Source organism: Grampus griseus (assembly GCF_964374135.1).
Source record: "Grampus griseus genome assembly, chromosome: 16".
NCBI lineage: Eukaryota > Metazoa > Chordata > Mammalia > Artiodactyla > Delphinidae > Grampus > Grampus griseus.
In genome coordinates, this window is record NC_139010.1 from 76,542,727 (window position 1) to 76,559,082 (window position 16,356).

General features: G+C 48.0%; 1 protein-coding gene across 6 annotated transcripts in view; it reads right to left on the reverse strand.

Annotated features, from left to right (window-relative positions):
- FGFR2 (fibroblast growth factor receptor 2) overlaps positions 1-16,356 on the reverse strand; it is a gene marked incomplete at its 5' end in the record, with an annotated part of 99,279 nt that overhangs the window by 34,863 nt on the left and 48,060 nt on the right. For 5 of the 6 annotated variants that reach the window (XM_082674337.1, XM_082674335.1, XM_082674333.1 and 2 more), the window contains one exon: positions 2,159-2,349. In XM_082674337.1, the coding sequence (XP_082530463.1) occupies positions 2,159-2,349 (191 nt within the window). Of the gene's footprint in view, positions 1-668; positions 817-2,158; positions 2,350-16,356 lie in introns of all 6 variants that reach the window. The other variant, XM_082674334.1, reaches the window with a different exon arrangement.

The following is a 16,356-nucleotide window of genomic DNA, read 5'->3' on the forward strand; positions in this document are numbered from 1 at the left end:
AAGAAAATGGAAGAAGGCACGATCTTGGTAGCGAAGAAACCGGACTCTGTTTTTTCTTTTCTTAATACAAACATTTGAACGTGAGTCATGACAAATCGAGAAAGGCAACCTGCTGTCTTCAACAGTGGCCAGCAGTGCATCTACTCATTCAGATGGAACATCCTTGAACTGGGAAAACAAAGTCAAGGACAGCATTCCTTAAGCATCAGTTACACAATCAAGAAAATGATGCTCTGTTGAACCGGTTATATCATGCCAGTATTTCTTTCCAACTGCGGGGCAGAGGAGGTATGAATTCTGCTACTATGCAAATGCCACAGATTCAGTAGGCATGCCGGTGTGCGCTTACAATGGTGCTGGTGTGCAGTAATGATGGGAGACGTGCAGCCTGAACGAGATAAACCAGAAGGGACAACTTAAAAACTGGGTGGGGGTGGAAGGTAATCTTTAGAAGAAGTTAGAGCAAGCACTTTGAATATTGTGGGCATTTTTCCATGGCTGCTGGTATCATACCAGCTGCATCACCAAAGAAAGATTATGATGAATATACCAAGACCACAGAGTTACCCTATAAGCTGCCTGCAGTCTCCCAAAGCACCAAGGCTTTTCAGCTTCTATATCCAGCCTTCTTTAAAACGAAAACAAAACCAAAAACAAAACGTTGTTACCTTGCTGTTTTGGCAGGACAGTGAGCCAGGCAGACTGGTTGGCCTGCCCTATATAATTGGAGACCTTACAAATATACTCCCCAGCATCCGCCTCAGTCACATTGAACAGAGCCAGCACTTCTGCATTGGAACTATTTATCCCCGAGTGCTGGAACAGACATAGGAGAACAATATAATGGCCAACCAGGAAGGACTTCACACTACCTAGGGGCCCACCACCAACACACCACAGAAAAACAACCTCCATCTCATCTAACAGCAACATCAAGGGGCTGTGGGTTTAGAAGGAAGAAAACAAGTCAACTAGTGGACAGCAGAAGTGACCCAGTGGAGAGGGGAGGAAGGGTGTGATCAATCCCCTTGCAGAACGGGTCCACAGCTCCCCAGGCTGGTCATCTCTTTCCAGCTTTTTGGATCCTTGGTGTTCTCAGCTGGAGAGAACACTTCACTGGTTTAATGTTCTGAGTTGAGCTTCCTATGGTCCTACTAGAAGACTGTTCTTTTTTTTGGGGGGGGGGGTACGCGGGGCTCTCACTGCCGTGGCCTCTCCTGTTGCGGAGCACAGGCTCCGGATGCACAGGCTCAGAGGCCATGGCTCATGGGCCCAGCTGCTCCGCGGCATGTGGGATCTTCCCGGACCGGGGCACGAACCCGTGTCCCCTGCATCGGCAGGTGGACTCTCAACCACTGCGCCACCAGGGAAGCCCTGGGAGACTGTTCTTTTAAAGGACATTCTCTATGAGCAGCTCAACGTGGGAGATGTGGCAGGCAGTGCACTCAGAGCATCTGTACAGACTTAACTGCTGCTTGCTATCACCATCCTGAAGAGCAAGACAGATCTACGAAATAAAGAGGCTGGTGCTATTAAAACAAGGTCTTGCAAGGAACCAAATAAGGACTACAAGGGGAAAGAAAGTTTCCTTGTTCAGCATTACATGAGTGCAGGAATACCTTCTCAAGCTTATCACTAAACCACTTGTGAATGAATTTCAAAGGTTAAGGGGTCTCTCTTAAAAGGAAAATCTAAATTGTTTCTAAAAGGTGGCTACTAAAATGTGATCCTAACGTAGTATTAAGGGATATTAAGAGAAGACAACATCAGTGTAACAATAAACGTTGGTACAACGCCTCGAGTTTACAAAGCTCTTTCCAGCTACTTCATCCCATTAACTCCCCGTAACGCCCTGTAGGGGAGATATTACCACTTCTATAGATGTGCAGCTAAGCCTAAATGTCCCATCTAAGACCTCAGGGCCGATAAAGAGCTCAACTATTCTGACTCCAGCTTTGGCAGTCCTCCCGCTACCCCCTGGCTCCCTTCTGAGGCGTTATCAGCAAGCCTAAGGATCTGCTAATTCTTAAACACACGCTGTGCTGAACACGTAAGAGAGTCCTCTTCTCTCAAATCCAACGGGAAGCCAAAGAACCTGTGGCCAAACCCATCAGGGAGACCCCGGCCGTGGGCGTCTTTGGATTCAGAACGTGCTCACCTTCAGAACCTTGAGGTAGGGCAGCCCGTCGGGCCCGTATTTACTGCCATTCTTCTCCACGTGTTTGATCCACTGGATGTGGGGCTGGGCGTCGCTGTACACTTTGCAGACAAACTCCACGTCGCCTCCGACCACGGCGGAGGCGTTTGCTGGTAGTCCGGCCTGGAGGATGGGCCGGTGTGGCGATCGCTCTGGGGGAGAGAGGGGTGGAAGGGGGAGCAGGGCCAGGACGGGGGGGGGAGAGACGAACAAATAAGTTGTGTTGTCCAGAAGGCTGACCGTGAACTCAAGCCAAAAAGGCCTCGAGCCTGCTGGCTGACTCCTTTGAAATAACACCACAGCCCGACACAGAACAAAAACGACTTCAAAGGAGACGGCTGGAGCGCGACCCTTGTGAAAGGAGTACTTATTTAGAAAACTGAGAGAAGAACTTACTACATCATGAGTCACTGGACGTCCGTGGCCACCTGACGAACAAGGGATGAGATTTTATTCTGACAATCTAAAAGACAAATGGCGGGGAAAGAGCGCCTCTTCTCTCATCCCACTGGGGACACCATCAGAAGCTCACCTTGGTCGTCAGCTTACCAAATCCCAGGGAAGCGACAAGACTAACTTTAAGGTCGCCCTGAATTCCAAAATGGTGCCTATAGGCAGTGTCTCCCCGTGCATTTCTAAGATGCTCTGAGAAGACTCCCATCCATTGTTTCAAAAAGAAAATAAACTAAAAGCTAAGGCCCAAAGCTATGAACAAATGGTTTCGTTTCTTTGCTGTGGCATTCACTCCATTCGGTCATTCTTTGTCCCATGCCCCCATTCACCTCCTCCATAAGTAGTTAAGTGTCACTGTGCGTCCCATGCTAGATGCACAGACAGACATTCCTCAGCTTATTCAGACGTGGCACCGAAAGAACAAAAAGCGACACCGGTTCCCAAACCCTGGCCATGTCTCAGGCTGTCTTAAAGGAGGCCCCATAGAGAAGAAGCCAGCAATGACTTCCCACCCTCCCTCATCTGCCTCAGTCTCTAGGGAAACTCTCCGGTTCAGAGGCGGTCTCTGCAGAAACCCTGGAGAGGCACCCACACCAAGGTACAGGAGCAAACACACACCAGGCTCCTCAAGAATCAGGTAACAGACCAGCCTGTGTGTGATCCTGTCCACAGAGGCACCAGAATCACAACTGGACTGGAACCTTCCTACACAGCAGCTCGGTCAAGAGTCACACACCCAATCATCCGTCCATTCACAAATATCACCCCATCCCCACCTACCTGTACGCACGGGCCACCGCCCACTTCCCTCTCCGCACTGTGGGTACCATTGCCTTCACCCTCCAGCCTAAAACACCACCAAGGAAAATGAGGACAGGCCAACAGGCCCAATACAGCAAGGATGTCTCTATGCTGCGCCTAAGTATCCCCGCGCACTGGGCGGGAAACAGCCCATCAGCACGATGGCTACCTAAGCCTTTCTATATCTGGGCTTTCAGATTAAAATGTCATTTAGTGGAATGTGTTGGACAAGAGCCAGACCATGCGCAAATTGATTTTACTGCAATAAGCCTGTTGCTGGTTGTAAAAACTTTAAAAAAAAAAAAAAAGGAAGGAAGGGAGGGAGGGAGGGGGAGGGGGAGGGGAGAGGGGAGGGGGAGGGAGGGAGGGGGAGGGGGGAGGGAGGGAGGGGGAGGGGGAGGGAGGGAGGGGGAGGGGGGAGGGAGGGAGGGGAGGGGGGAGGGAGGGAGGGAGGAGGGAGGGAGGGGGAGGGAGGGAGGGAGGGGGGAGGGAGGGAGGGAGGGAGGGAAAATCGAAAAAAGAAAAAGTGCTGGCAATTACTCTGAGCACATTTCATTCCAGAATCTCCCATCACTTCACAGACACCTATATTTTTACATTAAAAAGATAAAGATTTCAGATCCCCAAAGAAGTCATTCATTTTTCACAGTATCACCCGCACAGGCTAAGCAAAGAGCCCAGAAGTCAAGTCTCCTAGTTTCTGTGGGCAGAAAATGTCAAAGCCGGGATCCTTTCACGCATCACTAGAAACACTCACTGCTTGCCTGAGACACCATCCTAGCGATGGGCCACTGCGAGTCTCCTGGTCCAGCCGGGCGGCCAGCTGGATGCTACAGGGACCCGCCAGCAGCTGGCAGGGACAGAGCTCTGGTTCAACCCCGGCTCGCCCCATCCACGTGAGAAGAACAGAATTAAGTCCACACACACTCTCCCCACCAGGCCTCCTCCCAAGAGATTTAAGCCCAAGGTGCACTGCCCTCCGGGCTGGACACGGCCAGCCAAGTTCACAAAACAGGCACCTCTGCACCTATCAAATATTGAGGTAGTTTACGCCTTTCCACAGAGAAATGAATGTCAGGTATCGGTTCATTCTCTGGCTCAGTTTTCCAGTTTTGCGTGCATGTGTTTGCATGTTCAGAGATAAATATTTACAGTGAACCTAAATATTTATTCTCAGAAACAAAGGTACTATAAAATCTTAAATGTCATAAGCCAGATCAACTGAATTTCAAACCAAGTCCTCTTTCTTAAACATGCTTGTTTCTCATAAATCGTTTCACAAGCAAACACTGTGCATGTAATACCAAATAACGATGCCCATGAACAATGAGGTCTTTCATACGGCACGACAGCTCCAGCCTGCGCCAGCCTTCAGCGGAGAACGTCGTCACTGGGGCAACACTGGCAGGGCCCACGACGGAGCTGCAGTCTTGCTTTACTTGTGGTCAGCATGCTGCTGTGCTCTGGTTATTAAGTTATTCCATTGCTATCCGGACTATGTTCACCAAAAAAAAAAAAAAAAAAAAGAACCACCACCTTTGCAATGGTTTCATGTTATTGCATTTGCAAATTACAGCGTACCAAATGTTACCGCTTATAGTCTTGAATTCATCCTTTCAAGTTTTCTCACCTTATTCAAAATAACCTCTTAGCCACCCCAACTCCCCCTCAGCCCTTTCTCACTTTGGGTACAAAAACTGCAAGCTGGATCGCTCTGTAACCGAAACCTTACACCGCCTTCCAAAACTTATTACAGCTGCCTTCAGTATAAAATGAAACCTTAGAGAATGTTATTTAAAATGTTTTTAAAAAGTCAGTAGGCCTCATGTTTCGTTTCTCCACATCAGGCTTTGATTTCCTTTGCAACCTTATTCTCTGCCCTTAAACGAGTCGGAGAATGAGGCCTGAAACATCTTGGAAAAGGTCCCTGGGTGCCAGCATCTGCCGAGCACGGCATTCCCCTTTCCCAGATCCTTCAGTGATCACTCTTCCTTGTGTCCATCAGACCCTTAAGAACAGGAATCGTTAGTGAGGGGATGACAGCGATTGGACTCCCGTTCTAACTTCCGAAAAGCTGGGGTGAAAGCAGGGTGCAGATGGCAGCTAGGAGGACAGGCTGGGTGGCAGCCCCCAGGAAGCGGGCAGCCCCTCCGAGGCCCGGCCCAGTGGGCACTTGGGAAGCACCCCGGGGACAGGGCAGTGACGGTGGGCACGAAGACCCTCCAACAGCGAATGTGTGCTCCTCGGCCCTGGGCCACACCAAAGCCCTTGGGTCTGCAACTCTTTTGGGCAGCAAGCTGATAGAAAAAGAAGAATTACTGAGTGGATCATCTCTGGATGAGAGAATAAAACCCAGAGCTGGCCCATCTCTTGTCCTTCTGCGATAACGAAAGTCACATCTTCTCCGCCAGGAAGGATTTCGTTTTAGGCAAGGGTCTCTTACAGCATGTTCAACTCTCAGATATTATAGCAAATAGATTTTTCTCTTTACCGGGGGAGTGAAATACATATACAGAAAAGCTGATGAGCACCTCACCTGTGTTTTTACTGAAATGTTTAAAAATACATATTCTGGGTTCAGCAGGTCGCAGGGGCCAGTTCATGGGCCCAAAAGAGGATGAGAACTCTTAACAATAGAGATTCTAAGGTCCCTGCGTGAGCTCCAAATTAAGACAGAATGGAAGGCAGTCCAAAGGGCGGGGCTGCAGCCAATGGACAGTTGGCTGCCCTGCTGGAATGAGGTTCTACCAAATATATGTGTAGTAAACACAGCCCGGAGTGCTTTAAAAACACATTCTCTCCCCCGCATTCTCCCTCACTCCCTTTTGTCAAGTGCTCCAAATGAGTCCACTTTACCGAACCCGAAGGCCCAGCTGCTAAGAGTCTAAACGTCGGACGGCCTGTCTCAAAATCCTGCTCTGAAGCTACGACCAGGAAAGCAGGAAGAACACAGCCTGCTTCATTCCAAGGGCTAATTATTGAGAAAGAGAGAGAAAATACCTGAGTGACAAAGAATAAATCTTTGTTAATTGACCATTTGAAACTTTATAACATGCCCATCCTCTCCTGGACATAATAATACGTTTGCTCATAAGAGATCTACAACTTTTGCTCTGACATAGCAAAGGCCATAAAAAATGTCCACCGGGCAGAGGGGCCTCCTGCACGGACTCAGTAAATACGCATCCCGGGGATCAGAAGGAGAACCAGCTTCTTAAATCACACCCTATAAATTAATCAAGCCCGGAGTCACTGGTTTCCCAGCACACACTGGTCTTGTAAGCATCCCTCCCCAAAGTTCAGCAGCGCTTGCAGCAAAGAACCATTTCAAAACCCCGCTCTCTGGCAGCAAAACACCAAAAGACTCCAATCACACCGCTTGCCCAGGACTGATCTGGAAACAGAAAGTCTCCTCTCGGGGCGCCCCTTCATTTAAGGAACGTGAAGAACCCTGCCTTCCCTGTCTTTAAATTAAAATCAAAATTTAATTACCTTTCCTCTAAAACGGCAGTTTCTTAGCAACTCCAAGGGGCTGAATAAGGAAAGAACATTCTGCGATTTAGAGAACAAGTGAAAACAACTGAGAATTCTTGTTTCTAAAGCCCAGCCTCCCTTTTTTCTCAAGAGGAGGCGGTGGTGGCTTTTGTTGCATAAAAAAACCGCACTAAACCAGTTAGCATGAGGCATGGTTATTAGGGGAGCCGATCAAAGGCCTCTGAAGTTTGAGGAGCCCAAAAACCTGCTAAAGCCCTCATGCTAATTACAATTAGTAGAATGAGTTCATTGTCTTGTCAAGACTGTGCCAAATGCCCTCAAACCAGACAGGCTACATCTAGCTGGGTTCTGAGTTTTGTTTTCCCTAAGCTTCCTCCAGCCTCTAGAGACTAGCACAAAAGAAGGTCAGAACCAAAAGTGATCTGGAGGAAAAGGGACAGTTAGGATATAGGATGAGAAGGTGTGCCACGGGAGGAGTACACATTTCTTTCTTTCTCAGAAAGAATCAAGGTATGCGTAACCAGTATTTTGCTTGTCACCTTCTACAACAGGCTAGGGATGCTGGGTACCTGGAATTACTTTAAAAAAACAAAGCGGGGGGGCGGGAAATGCATTTTGGTAGAAAGTGACTGGTTTGCCGCTCTTTCTCCAACCTGCACATCGCCTCGTTTTCCTCCTGCTTGGACATCTGACTCTGGAAGGTCTTGAGGAACTGGGCTGGGGATCCATCTTCCTCTAAAACATACATGTTTCTCGGCGGAGAGAGCAAAGTCTGGGGAGCAAAAGCTGGTTTGGGAAAAGCCAAAGTGTTCTCCCTCCGGCACTGAGGTTCCTCAGTGACTTATGGAGGCTGCACCATGTGAAATGCTAGAAGCAAAACACCACTAATTCCTTTGTGTTTGCTCGATGAGGTGGAGACGCAGGGTGAAGTGCTGGCTGAGGCCGGAGGGCCTGGGAAGCCCAAAGCAGGCGGAGGCGCAGTGCCTTCCTTAATTAATGTCATAGACGGTATTATTTGGCTGGGAGTTGAGTGGCTTCTACCAGCTGGGTGTCAATTTAGGTCTTCTTGGGCAAATTACAGGAGCAGGGCCGTGTGCTATTTACACCCCAAATGTTTACGATACCCTGATCTCTGTGCCTTCGAAAAGTTAAACTGGAACTGAAGACTCTTTGGCAGCCACAAAGGTATGCCAATTTTAGGTTCAAAAATGCCCTTCTTTTTGTTAAAAGGACGCATAGCTTTGGGATGATGAAGAAGTTCTGGGAGCGAGAGCGGTGATGGTTACACAGCAATTGTACTTAATGCCCCTGAACTGCGCACTTACACGTGGTTAAAATGGTACATTTTATGTTATGTGTATTTTACCACAACTGAAAAAAAAAAGAGAGAGAGAGACATGGCAAAGGTGACAATATCACAGAGTAAGATATAGTCCTAGGATCACGGAAAAGCTGCCTTCTCAATTAGTTTAGCATGTTTATCTTGTCCCATTGACTAAATGAAGGCTTTTCTCTCTTCTGACGCAAAGACTCTGCACAAGGTCCCCCACCACCACCCCGTATTGTGCTTGGTTTTCACGCTGATGCGAAACTCAGACATCAGTCTCCCCAGGCTCCCTCCTGAGGAGCTGGGGTAAACACAGCTGAGAGCAGTCACGCTAGGGAGCTCCATCACGGAGCCTCAGCACCCCGCCACTTGCCATAGTGGGTGCAACATCTTTCAGGAATGCAAGATTATCAGCTGTTGTGTGCAGAGCTGGGTTCCCTTCATGGGAAGAGTATGCTAGAAACAATAAAAAAAGAAGAGAGAAAAAAAAAAAGTCCAGGAATTAAACATACCCTCTTGTTACACAGGCAGAACTCTGATTTAGAATATCTTTTCTCAAATGATCTGCAAAGAAGCTAAAAACCAAACCATGGAGGAGTCCCAAAGACAGCAGCGATCAGAATGAAGCTGTTTAGGATGAAAATGTCGACATCAAAAAAGATCCAGAAATGGGTCCTAGAAAAATATTCACCCAGGTGCCCAACAAACAGGTGTATGCAGAGCTTGTCAACGGAGCCTCTCTGGTAACTGGAAACTAGAAGATGAACACAAGTTAAATACCTAGCAAAAGGGGGATGATTAAATAAATTATACTCTGTTCACAACAGACAGCACACAGGCCACTAGGAAGAATGAAGCAAAGCGATATGTACAGACATGGAGAGATGTCCACGGTAATAATGTTGACAGTTTCATCAACTTTCACCATTAAAAAACCTTACTTCTAGAGGAAGTCCAGAAAAATCTATCATGTTAATCTCTCAGATGCCTTACTTTGCTCCTGGGGCGTGTCAAGCAGAAGCAAAAGCTTTTAGCCCATCTGAGCAAACAAGAAATGCCTCCCTTTGGTAACGAACCATAGGAGAAGTGGAACAATAAAACCTCATTTGTTTTCTTAGAGGCAAACTCAGACCCTGAAAATAAAAGTGATTCTAGATAATTCCTTGCTGTAAGCATCATCTAAAGAGAAGTTTCAAAATAGTCACCCAGATCACAAAAGGCTCCAATATGAATTCTACGTCTCTTCTCACCATCCAAGGCAAATGGGAGGCCTCAGGCCAGCCTGCAACCCTGCCCACTGCCCACCCATCACTCAGCGATGGTTCACACACAAGATGGTTTTGTTTCTTTTGGCCAAAATGTAAAATTTAAAGGACTAAATCCTTCATTTCTCAGTCTCAGTCCAGAGTGTATACGGAACCAAATAAAACGAGGAATTCCTTTTTCAAAAAAAGCACAACTTCCAGAAGATTCCTCCCAAATAATATGCAATGTGTATCTTCAAAAAAGAGCCCTTTCAGGCTGAGACGATAAAGAATGTGCCTGGGGCGCCACCTGACCCGTGATGTGCGCATTTATTGGGGATGGACCGAATTCCTACAGGCCTTGTTTGAGAGAATTCTCTAAGGGGGAGGCTCCAGGAGAAAGAAAGTCAAAGGAGAAGTTCTATCAAGATCCAGGAATCTCCGTCCCTACTTATCATCTTCTCACTGCGGCAGTTTGGGGTCTTTTGCACTGTGAGCTGAGAACCCCAAGAGGCCAAAGCACGTGTTTCATTCAACCAATTGTCCCAAACACCCTCTAGGCCAAGCACGAGATGCCCCATAGATAGAGGATTAACCATTACAGTACAATCAATAACGACAATCCCTGTAGAATGCTCTGCTCTATCTTTTCCCTCTAAACCAAGGCACTGATGTCCTCGTCTCCTCATCTCTCTCTTCTCAGAAGGAGAAACAGAAAAACTTTCCCAGAGAAACACTAACATCCTCCCCTCAGCCATCTCTTCCCCACTTCCAACCCGACTCTGACCTCATTATGGTGAAACTCTAAATGCTGCCTCTCCAACTCAAACCTGCTCTTGAACTTGGGAACACACCCCCGTTACGATAGGTCGTTTCTGCCCTACCTTCTCCTGACGGTGAAAATAAACCAAACACAAGACCTGAATGTAACAGCAGGGTGTTCTAAGGGAGGGAGACTCCATAAAAGCACTCTGGTGGAAGTATTATTTAAAAGGGGAAGAGTTTGTTGGCATTTCTACACCCATCTTAGTGAGAGTCGGCATAATACGTCTCAACTGGGGTCTTTTGTGAAAAAAGGTGACCAGTAATTGAAGCTGTATATATACGTTTAGAGAGGAACTCGGAAGATTCCTTGCATTAGGATTTGCCATATGTTAAGAACCACATACCCCCAAACAGAAGTAACTCAGGCTGTTCTACTATTTCAATTCAGCACATACTGATCAAAAGCTTGCTAAGTTCTAGCTCAAATCGCTGGGCACTCTGACTGCCATGGATGAATCTACATCTTCACGCCACGCTTACTTGCCCAGAGACTAGTAGCAACAAGCTTTCTCTCTGCCCTCTGCGCCCACCTGAATTATTTCCAGCTACGACGAAGAGACCCTCTTACAAAATGCTGTAAGTCGTTCACTTGTCTGTAACACTTCCACATCCTCTTTGCCCACACCATAGACTCAATGCCAAAGATCAGACAAGAGCTCAAGTATCAGCCCTCACCCCAGTCACCGCAGTCAGGCCCACGGCCAGAATCCAAAACAATCAATAAGGCTTCCTTCCTCAGCTATGGAGCAGAGGGCAACTGACGGCTTGCAGAGAACATCCAAATATGCTGATACGGCAGTTCTCGCATGGTCCCATCCAGGCCAGCGTGTGCCTGCTCCAGCCCCAGGAGCTGGCACCCACAGGCATCACCTGCCCTCAATGCCCAGAAGGAGTAACTCTGAGCTGGTATCAGTCCTGCAGGAAAGCGCTTTCCGCTCAGTACCTTCGGCGCTGATGTAGCCACCCACTGGCCAGCTTTTGCCCCTGGAATACCTGTTGTGAAATAGGTATGAAAAGCCACTCTGTAGCAACCAAAAGGCTCGTTAAACAGTAGCTACCAAAGGAAGTTTTGAAATCTGCGTCCTGAAGGAAAGGAGAGGACCAACCACTCCTTTAGCCAGGGCTGAGCTGAGTGTACATGTCTCAGCTGAGAGCTATGAAAGGAGGTGTGGGACCCCCTGATGACAGGACTAGACATCACCAGTGGGTCCCATTATTTAAAAGCACCGCCCTCCTACCAAAGCATGCCATCCCCCATTTTACAGATGAGAAAACTGAGGTTCAGAAGTTCCATGACTTCCCAGGCCACAAAGCTAGCAAAGGATGGAAACAGGATTTGAACCACTCACCCACGTAATTCCCACCAGTACCTGCAGAGGTGCTCAGGTGTCCCCCCGAGGGTTGATGCTGTAGCAACGGATAAACACCAAGTCTTGAACTCAGAGCAAGAAATGGAAAAGAATTCATTGGCATCAAAATCATGAATATGGAAAATCAAATGAGGTCTGGCCAGGAAGCTTCTAGGTCAAGATGCTTCAAGTTGAGAATCCCAAGGGGCTCTGTGGAGCTGAGGCCTGGCGAGTGCCAGGGAAATGCACAAGGGCTCCAAGTTGGAAGGTGAGAGTCAGGTGTCCAATGCGTTCAAATCTCCAGATACACGGTATTGTGTAGTTTCATGCCACCTGCACTGCAGCCACCCTCTTCACTCAGAGAAACAGAAGCAGTGTCCGGGAGCCATGATGTGACAGAAACTAGGACAGAGAAGGGTCTTCCATAAGGAACAAGTGGCTGGGAACGGTCCTAATAAACCAACCAGTTAATTAATGAACTAGACCACCATTTCTTCATTTACTGAAACACCACTTTGTTCCAACCTGACACCTCCCACCAGAAAGAAAGGTCCGGTGCACTGCAGAAGTGTGGTTTCGGGGGCTCTGACTTGCCTCAGTCCCCTCCCTAGGGCTCAGGGATCACACTGGGTCCTCTGTCTTCCCAGGACGGGACTGCCCCAAGCAATAAACGATTGACACCACCTCTCCCACTGGACGGGCTGCCGAGCGCTCAACGTCAGCCCCTTAGTCAGGCCTATGGGTCAGCGCCCGCAATAACAGCCTTCACTCCTCCCCGACACACACCTGGGGGGTGGCAGTCAGCACTGGCACGGACTCCTTCTTGCTTTCGGGCTGAGTCCCATCACGTCTGAAGCCGGGTTACAGCAGATTGATGTCAAGGGCCAGTGGACAGCACTGTCCCTGTCTGCCGCCGAACAAGTCAGCGCTGGCGGAGGGGCCTGGGTGATCCCCTCCCAGCCAGAAGGGACTCCTGGCCCCGATCGGCTCCCAACCAGCCTCCGAGACACTGTGTGCTGCTTATAGCTCTTGCCCCGGGAGGACAAATTTCTGGAAAGTAGACTGTAGAGGAGTAGGCAAGGCTGGCCTCTGCAAATCCAGAGGCCCCGTATCCACCTCTGCTGCTCTGCTGTCCCCCAGAATACCCCATGCCAGGTGAAAAGCTCACAAGTTATCTGATGGTCTCTGGGAATGCAGAACTGGACATCGAAAGGGGGCAGAGTTCACAATTCCAAGCCAAAGAAAGGGTCTATATGAGTGAGAAGGAGCAACTGGTCTTCTGAATACTTCCATCTCTCTCTCTCACATTTTGGGGTTTTTTGGAAACAAAGAGCTGCACATGGGGTTCACCTCTGAGTCTGGCTGCGGCAGCTGCTGACTCCACAGCAATCCTGAAACAGAGACAGCAGTGTGTGGTGCGCGCAGCACGAGTCTAGGATTCGAGAGGACCCAGCTCTGGAGTTCCTTCGAGACCTTGGCAAACATCACTTCCCCGCCCGGAACCTGGAGGTCCCCAACTGTAAAATGGGGTGGGAGGTGGAGGTGGAGGTGACGAGACCAACTCGATGAACCTGAAGCTCTCAAACTCTACAACCCTCTTCTGTGAGTTCAAGCAACTATCTCAGTCCTGGGAAAGCCCTGACGACAGCATTAACCAAAGATGGAAACCTCAGCAGGACAAGTGACCGTCAGCCACTGGCCGGTTCTGGCGGTCCCAACACGGCAACCAGGTTGTTCAACAAAACTTCTGGTTGAGTCCATAAAGGCCATTTAAGACGTCTTCTAACCCTCAAAGGAGTTTCCAAGTTTAGAAAGGGGGAAAGTAGCATTTGTTGCTAGCCACCTAGGTACCAGTTGGGTGTTTTCACCTGTTTACCCAACCGATTTCTCATAACCACTAGAGTGGGTTGAACTGTGGCCCCAGAAAAGATGAGTCCATGTCCTAACCCCCTGGCACCTGTGAACGTGACCCTATTTGGAAATAAGGTCTTTGTGATGGAGTTTAAGGACCTCAAGATGAGGTCATCCTGGATTGAAGATGGGCTCCAAATCCAACGACAGGTGTCCTTACGAGAGAAAGGCAGAGGGAGATTTGAGACACCACGGAGAGGAAGGCCACGGGAAGACAGAGCTGGAGGTGGAGTGATATGTCCACAAGCCAAGAACTGCTGACAGCCACCAGAAGCTGGGACAGAGGCATGAACGGATTCGTCCTCGGAATCTCCAAAAGGATCCAACCCTACAGAGAGCCTGACTTCAGACTTCTGGCTTCCAGAACTGACAAGAGAATAATTTCCTATTGTTTTAAGCCATCCAGCCTGTGATGATGTGTTACAGCAGCCCCTAGGAAACTGATACAGCCATCACAGAAACGAGGTAAGCATCATCGCTGAGAGAGGCTCAGAGGAGCTAGTCACTTGTCCCAGTTCTCTTGGTCCCCAGTGTGTGGGCCGACAGAGCCGCTATGCTCACAACACCGGGCTGCCTTTATCTAACATTAGTGAGTCTCAGCGCCTTCCTTTTCAGACACGAGGAGAGTGAAAAAAAAAATGTCATGAAGAACCTAGGGGTAAGACAGGAATTAGGACACAGACCTACTAGAGAATGGACTTGAGGATATGGGGAGGGGGAAGGGTAAGCTGGGACAAAGCGAGAGAGTGGCATGGACGTATATACACTACCAAACGTAAAATAGATAGCTAGTGGGAAGCAGCCGCACAGCACAGGGAGATCAGCTCGGTGCTTTGTGACCACCTAGAGGGGTGGGATAGGGAGGGTGGGAGGGAGGGAGACGCAAGAGGGAAGAGATATGGGAACGTATGTGTATGTATAACTGATGCACTTCATTATAAAGCAGAAACTAACACACCATTGTAAAGCAATTATACCCCAATAAAGATGTTAAAAAAAAAAAAAAAAAGTTAAAGGCCTTCTGCCAGGCTGCTGCTTCTTGGTGGCGGGCCCCAGGCAGAATTCTGCGCTCCAGCCTCACTCACTGATGAGCTACGGGCGAGCACTTGCCACCTCCCAGAGCTCGCTATTTTAAGGAGAGCCCGTTTTATTATCACCACAATTACTGAGATGTGGAGCTTCACACTAATTTTCCCTTGCAAGTAAATGGCTGAAAAGTAATGGTGTCAATTTTAATGAGGATCAAACAGGGCTCCTAAAAGGCTCCCATAAACCAAAGCGTTTCCCTCACACACAACAATGGCTCGCTATTTAATTCCAGAACACAAGAATGTCACTTAAATTACACAGCTTTTACATTAAAGTGCTTATGGGAATGCCTTTCCAGGGAAGAATTTCAATAAAAAGGTCTCACCCAGTTTGATGCGTCGTCATATCCAAACTACAAGCCTATGTATCATAGCAACAAAAATAAAACCTCGGAGAACGGGAACTAGGTCAGGACTTCACTTTCTCTGGGAAAGAGTCTCTGATATTCTGTCAAACCGAGATGGAGGTGAGAGGCTGCTACCACGCAGCCGTGTATTAAACTTGGACCTACAGGCCACCAGAAATTCACAGTTCAAGCCTGAACCCCTTTTGTTTCCACTTGCCGAGATGTTCAGGATGACTGTCTGCCAGCCCTGTAAGTCTGCCTGAGACGCTTCAGCTGACTCAATTCTTATTTTATTACCACTTCTCAAAGCAATTACTAGGGTTTTGAGCAAAGATGAGAGTATTTCACACCTCCATCTTTCCTGAAAATGTCTTATACTCCGCTGACTTTTGGCTTCTATTTATAAAGAAGGTTCAAGGCTTGGAAAATTATTGGGGTTGAGCTTTAATGGATATTCCCAACCAGCATTGTGTCATTATTGGCCCACGTTTAACTGGGCGATCTCCCAACTTTGTGACATAATCAGGCCTTTCTCTGCATTACTCCATACACTACGCTCCCTCCACATTACACCACTGAATCATACGCTCTTTTCAACAAGACTGATTGCCAGGGGATTAACATTAGACAGCACAATTCCATTATTCAGCAGCACAATTCAAATCCAACCCTAAACTCTAAGAGAGATTTCAGGGCTTCACAGAGATGAGCTGCCAGCAAGCTGAAAGGGGAGGTGGGGTGAGGGGCTTTTGAACATTTTACATAACAACTCAACCTAAAACCTGCTAGAAGCGAGAGAGCCCGTGGCTCAAGTGGCCGAGATATGACTCCTGATTCCTGGAATGGCCCCAACCAATCTTAATGAATGATTTGTAGATCTCTGCAAAGCCAGGATCCCCAAAGACTGCTGTTAACACAATGATTTTATTCCCACAATAAATGACTTTTGTCCAAAATTAACTATTTAGAACTTTTAGCCCCAAAACTTTCTTTCCTTTAATAGGAACACTTTCATGTCAAACTCAGGATATGCGAGGCCCAAAGTGAAATCCAAGTGGTGTGCTCCTCTTTTTTTTTTTTTTTTTAAATTAATTTATTTTGGGGGGCCGCGCCATGTGGCACGTGGGATCGTGGTTCCCCGATCAGGGATTGAGCCTGCGCCCCCTGCATTGGAAGCGTGGAGTCTTAACTGCTGGACCGCCAGGGAAGTCCAAGTCGTGTGCTCTTTGATTGATAGACTTATGACACATCAATGCCAAAATAAATGTTAACCATTTTCTTCTCATGTGTGAGTGTTACTTCTCCTTGTGTTTGTTTGG